The sequence below is a fragment of the Carettochelys insculpta genome, chromosome 6 (genome assembly GCF_033958435.1).
Source record: "Carettochelys insculpta isolate YL-2023 chromosome 6, ASM3395843v1, whole genome shotgun sequence".
Lineage (NCBI taxonomy): Eukaryota > Metazoa > Chordata > Testudines > Carettochelyidae > Carettochelys > Carettochelys insculpta.
Window position 1 is genome coordinate 118516506 of NC_134142.1, and position 5080 is coordinate 118521585.

At 57.2% G+C, this 5080-nt stretch overlaps 1 protein-coding gene across 1 annotated transcript; it reads left to right on the forward strand.

Moving 5' to 3' along the window:
- The first annotated feature begins 1016 nt into the window (after positions 1–1016).
- Positions 1017–3430, forward strand: LRRC10B (leucine rich repeat containing 10B). Its single transcript, XM_074996025.1, has one exon. It carries the CDS (start codon positions 1464–1466, stop codon positions 2340–2342), a length of 879 nt encoding a protein of 292 aa, XP_074852126.1. The 5' UTR covers positions 1017–1463; the 3' UTR covers positions 2343–3430.
- Positions 3431–5080: the final 1650 nt, after the last annotated feature.

Here is a 5080-nt window from a genome sequence, read left to right on the forward strand (position 1 = left end):
AACTGGGGAGGGGATTGTGTGGTGAGTGTAGCTCAGGAGGGGTTTGTGTGGTGGGTGTAGCTTGGGGGAAGCTTCTGTGGTGGCAATAGCTAGGAGGTGTCTGTGTGGTGGCTGTAGCTGGAGAGGCAGTTGTGTGGTGGGTGTAGCTCAGGAGGGGTGTGGGTGGTGGCTGTAGGTGTGGAGAGGGTTGTGGGGTGGTTGTAGTGGCAGAACAGATTGTGGGGTGGCTGTAGCTGGAGAGGCGGTTGTGTGGTGGCTGTAGCTGTGAGGTGGCTGCATGGTGGCTGTAACTGGGGAGGGGATTGTGTGGTGAGTGTAGCTCAGGAGGGGTTTGTGTGGTGGGTGTAGCTTGGGGGAAGCTTCTGTGGTGGCAATAGCTAGGAGGTGTCTGTGTGGTGGCTGTAGCTGGAGAGGCAGTTGTGTGGTGGGTGTAGCTCAGGAGGGGTGTGGGTGGTGGCTGTAGGTGGGGAGAGGGTTGTGGGGTGGTTGTAGTGGCAGAACAGATTGTGGGGTGGCTGTAGCTGGAGAGGCGGTTGTGTGGTGGGTGTAGCTCAGGAGGGGTGCGGGTGGTGGCTGTAGGTGGGGAGAGGGTTGTGGGGTGGTTGTAGTTGCAGAACAGATTGTGGGGTGGCTGTAGCTGGAGAGGCGGTTGTGTGGTGAGGGGGTCATCTGGTGGTGCACCAGCAGCTCGGAGCCCTTCCGTGGAGCTGGGCTGGCGGGAGCCGTGCCCAGCTGCGCCCCTGTAGGCCGTGGCGGGCTCGGGCTGTGCGATGGCTGCGAACGCGAGCGACCCCTGTCAGGTGCGGGCGCGTCACGCCGGGCGCCCAGCCGGATCCACAGCAGTGGCCTCGGGAGTGGGCGTGTCCTGGGGGGCGGGGTCTTGGGGACAGCCCGCCCCCGCCGGCCCGAGCGGCTCCGCCATAGGCGGGCCGTCCCGCGTGGGGGTTTCTATGGCGACGAGTCGCTAGGCGCCGGGTGTGTGGGAGCCGAGCTCAGACCGAGCCGGGAGCCCCGGAGCGAGAGGCCGGGAGGCACCGGGGGCCGCGGAGCGCCAGGGCCGGCACCACGCGGGGGGAGGCCGCTCCCGGGTAGGGGCAGGGTGCTAGCCGCGGCAGGGCGACCCTGGGGCACCGGCCCGGCCCTGGCAGGGCGACCCCGGCGGCGCTGGCCCTGGCCCCGGGAGGCTGATCCGGGGGCACCGGCCCCAGGGCCGGGAGGCTGCTGGGGCGTGCCAGGGGCTCTTGGCCTGGTGCCGGGAGACAGTCAGGGGGCGCCAGTCCCAGCCCTGGCGGGAGAGGCTCCAGAGGGCCCCAGTCCCAGCCCCGAGAGGGGGGACCCCAGGGGAGCTCTGGTCTTAGTCCCAGGAGGCCAACTGGGGGGGCACCAGGTTAGCTGGTTGTCATGTCCCCAGTGGGCTGCCCCGCTGGAGGCGGCGGCTCTTGTTCTCCCAGCAGCCCTGGGCTATGAGAATGGGCAGCGCAGGGTCCTCAGGCAAGGAGGAGCGGCTGCCATCGGGTGCGGAGGAGCAGCTGAGTGGTGGGGATCAGACACTGGAACTGACCGGGCGGCATCTGAAGCGGCTGCCAGGCCCAGTGTGTGCCCTGGGCAGCCTGCAGAAGCTCTACATCAGTGGCACGGGGTTGCGGGAGTTGCCTGAGGAGATCGAGGGATTGCGAGAGTTGCGCATCCTGGCGCTGGATTTCAACAAGCTGGAGGCGGTGCCCGAGGCACTATGCCGCCTGCCTCGTCTCACCCGCCTCTACCTGGGCAGCAACCGCCTCTTTGCCCTCCCTGCAGAATTTGCCCAGCTCCAGACTCTGCGCTGCCTGTGGATCGAGAACAATTACCTGTACCATTTCCCTCGGGCCTTGCTCCAAATGCCTGCCCTGCAGTCCTTGCAGATGGGTGACAATCGCCTCCGGGCCCTGCCAGGGAGCTTGCCACGTATGGCTGGCCTCCGAGGTCTCTGGCTGTATGGGAATCGCTTTGAGGAGTTCCCACAGCCGCTGCTCCGCATGTCCCAGCTCCATATCCTCGACCTGGACCGCAACAAGATTGTTGACTTCCCAGACCTGGCCCACCTGAAGGGGTTACGGCTCTTTTCCTATGACCATAATCCAGTTAAAGCACCTCCCAATGTGGCTGATACTGTTACCCTGGTGGGTGATGGGGCTCAGGAGCTGATGGAGGCCAGGGAAGAACGTCTCCAGAATGTCCGGGAGCAGGATGAACAGGAGAATGGCTCTGAAGCCATGCAAGGCACCCTGAGGAATGACTCCTCTCTGCTAGAGGACGCTGAGGGCAGCTTCTGTGCCTTGGAATGCTCCCCAGAAGAGACATGAGCATGGGCATTACAACAACATGGTTGCCGCTCAGAAAATCTGGTGGACGTTGGTGGGCTGGTGGATCCGCTTCTGCGCTGCCAGGGGTGAGATTTTGCATGGACCATCTCTGGCTGTGGGGGGACCACAGTCTCCCAATGAGGGCCATGGGCAACTACCAGTCCAGGGAGTCGCTATCCTCTTGCAAGAGACAGGAAGACCATGAATCAAAGGGGTCGCTGTCTCCTTGCTGAAACCACAGGCAGCAAAGGGGATGACCGTCTATCTGCAGGAGTGCTGGGCAGTCACTGCACCCCTGAGGCATCCTGCAGAGCCACAGGACACGGGGGTTGGCAGGGGGAATCACAATGCTGTTGTGTAGGATAATCGGATTGGACCAGCTCTGTGGGAGGATGGTCCCTGTTTGAGAAGGGCATTGAAAAGAGTTGGCCTTTTCAGAACAGCCAGCCTGCAGTGGAAGCCTGGACTTGAGAGGACTTAAATGTGACAATCTGTGGCTGTTTGGTTAGGTACCTATGAGTGATCCCTGCTCCTAACCATCTGGTCCATTGCCACAGGACTCAGATGCAAGATAGGAAAAAGCCATGCTGCTGGATTTGGTGGGGGTTTTAATCCCCCTGGACTCCACATCCTGGAGGGCTACAAGGTTCGAGTACGAACAGAAAAGCTTTCCCCATCCCAGAGATTCCTATTCTGCTACTGGAATTAGACTCGGAGAGAAATGTCCTCAGGCTGCTCCTTCCAGCTGTCAGCTTTGAAAAGAAGCTGATAGGAAAACCTTGTTTGTGCGCAGAGCTTGCGCTCTGGCCCGGAAAGGGTTTTTGCCTCCACTCTTTGTATGGTGGGAACAGAAGCCCCGTGTGCTGCTTTGCAGGCTGCCTGGACTTTCCATTCCCTTAAATGGGCACAGAAGCAAGAGCTGGTATGAATTGGGCCACCAGGACCGTGTGTGTCTGGGGCAGTGGGGTGGCAGGAGCAGGACTCTCCTACTCACCCTTTCCTCTGGGGGTGGGGAAGGGGGGAAGGCTCATTGTCCCTTCCTGCTGCGGGCTAGATTTGTACCAAATCTGAGCAATAAAAAAGAGAAAACTGAGAAAATCTGGTGGTGAGAGAAAGTGGCTCCCAAGTGGATTCTCAGGGAGGCTGCTCCAGGAGAAGGAAGCAGCCAGGGTGATTTCTTTGGAAAGCTGTTGTAAACAGAATGATATGTCCTGGGGAAAGAGACTGGGTTCTCAGGCATCTGTGTTATTTTTAACCTTTTGGGGAATCCTGTTTCCTCCCTCTTGTATGTCTCTGAACTGTGCTGTTTTCTGTGCCCTCTTCCTCGTTTTCCTCCATCCCTCCCCTTGCTGCTCTCACCAGTGACGCCTCTGCTACTCCTCCCTCACTTGCAGCTAGATCAATTCTCCTTCTCTCCTCTCCATCTCTCTCTTAATCCTCCCCTCTGTAGCTCTTTCTCCCTTCCTTTCTTCCTCTCTTCCCCTCCACACCTTCCTGGGCCTTGTTCACTCTCATCAACTTTCCTGGCGTGACAAAGTATACCAGTGGTGCCAAAGTTAAGACACCTCGTGAAGTCTCTTTGCCTTTGTTGGGGTTTTAGATGAATAACTGGGTTTTATACCATGTGCCCACTTTTTATTAAGCTCTATTGTGGATTTGCCGGCTGGGGGTTAAGTAGCATTAAGATATTTTCCCTGTCTTTTTCCTTTGGCTCAAATTTGTCATTTTTCTTCTTTACTTATCTGCAAAGAGTCTTGCTCTTTCCGATCACTTGGAATGGTCTCTTGTCTTCCTTTGGATCTTGTGCAGCAGAATAAAAAGTGCTGTCAATTTCTGGCTTTCCCAACACACTGAGTTACACAATTGCCCATCCTTTGGTTTCTAGTGGAATGTGTCCTGGTTTCCATTTTTGTTTTGGGTTCACTATTTCAATACTCGAGCGAGGGTGCAGCTCTATTTTATGAATTGACCGGTAGATGGGAGGGGAGCCGAACAGTGTGAAGGGATCTAGAGTGATCTTGCTGTTTGTGTTGCTGATGTTCTCTTTCCAGTAGCCGGCATACTTTTCTTTTTAGGGCTTCCTGCAGTGTCTGGAAGAAGGTGGGAGGATGCTCACTGTGTAAGAGTGGAGGGTGATTTTAGCAGTGGTTTTGTCGCCTTCAGTGCAGCTTGTGTACTGATTTCTGTACTCCAGAGTCCCCATCGATAAAGATCTATCAGTGGCTTTATTAGTGGACTGCAGACAGCCAGAGAATTTTAAACGTCTGTGCCACTTCCAGTAGCCAGGCCAAAGTATGGATTGCTCTGTTCTGTGGGTGTCTGTACAGCAACATGTTAATTTGCTTTGGAGGCTGTAAGCCCCTGACTTTTGGTCTTTTGTAGGCTGTGCGGACAGGGCCTAGGTGCTGCACTAGCAGGCGTCTCTGTGACAGATTCAGGTGCCTTGGGTGAGGGTTACAGTACCAAAGCTTGATAACAGGAACAGTACGACTCCGCGTCGCTCAGTACTCTGTCCCTCTCTCTGCATCATTTTTGCTCTGAGGGCTGAACTGGCCTCTGTGAGTAGGGGTGGCCCAGACTGCATAGTCTTGGTCCTAGAGCTGGTCCATGTGCCCCTGAGAACCGCATCCTCACTCCCTATTGTTCTGTCTGTGCCATGGGGTCTCCCATTCTGAGCTGTGCTCTCTCTGTCTCCGTTCCGGCGGTGTTCTCTCTCTCTCTCACTCCCACCTCGCTTG

Coding starts and splice junctions, on each gene's coding strand:
- LRRC10B (XM_074996025.1), top strand. CDS start 1,464: ATGAGAATGGGCAGCGCAGGGTCCTCAGGCAAGGAGGAGCGGCTGCCA.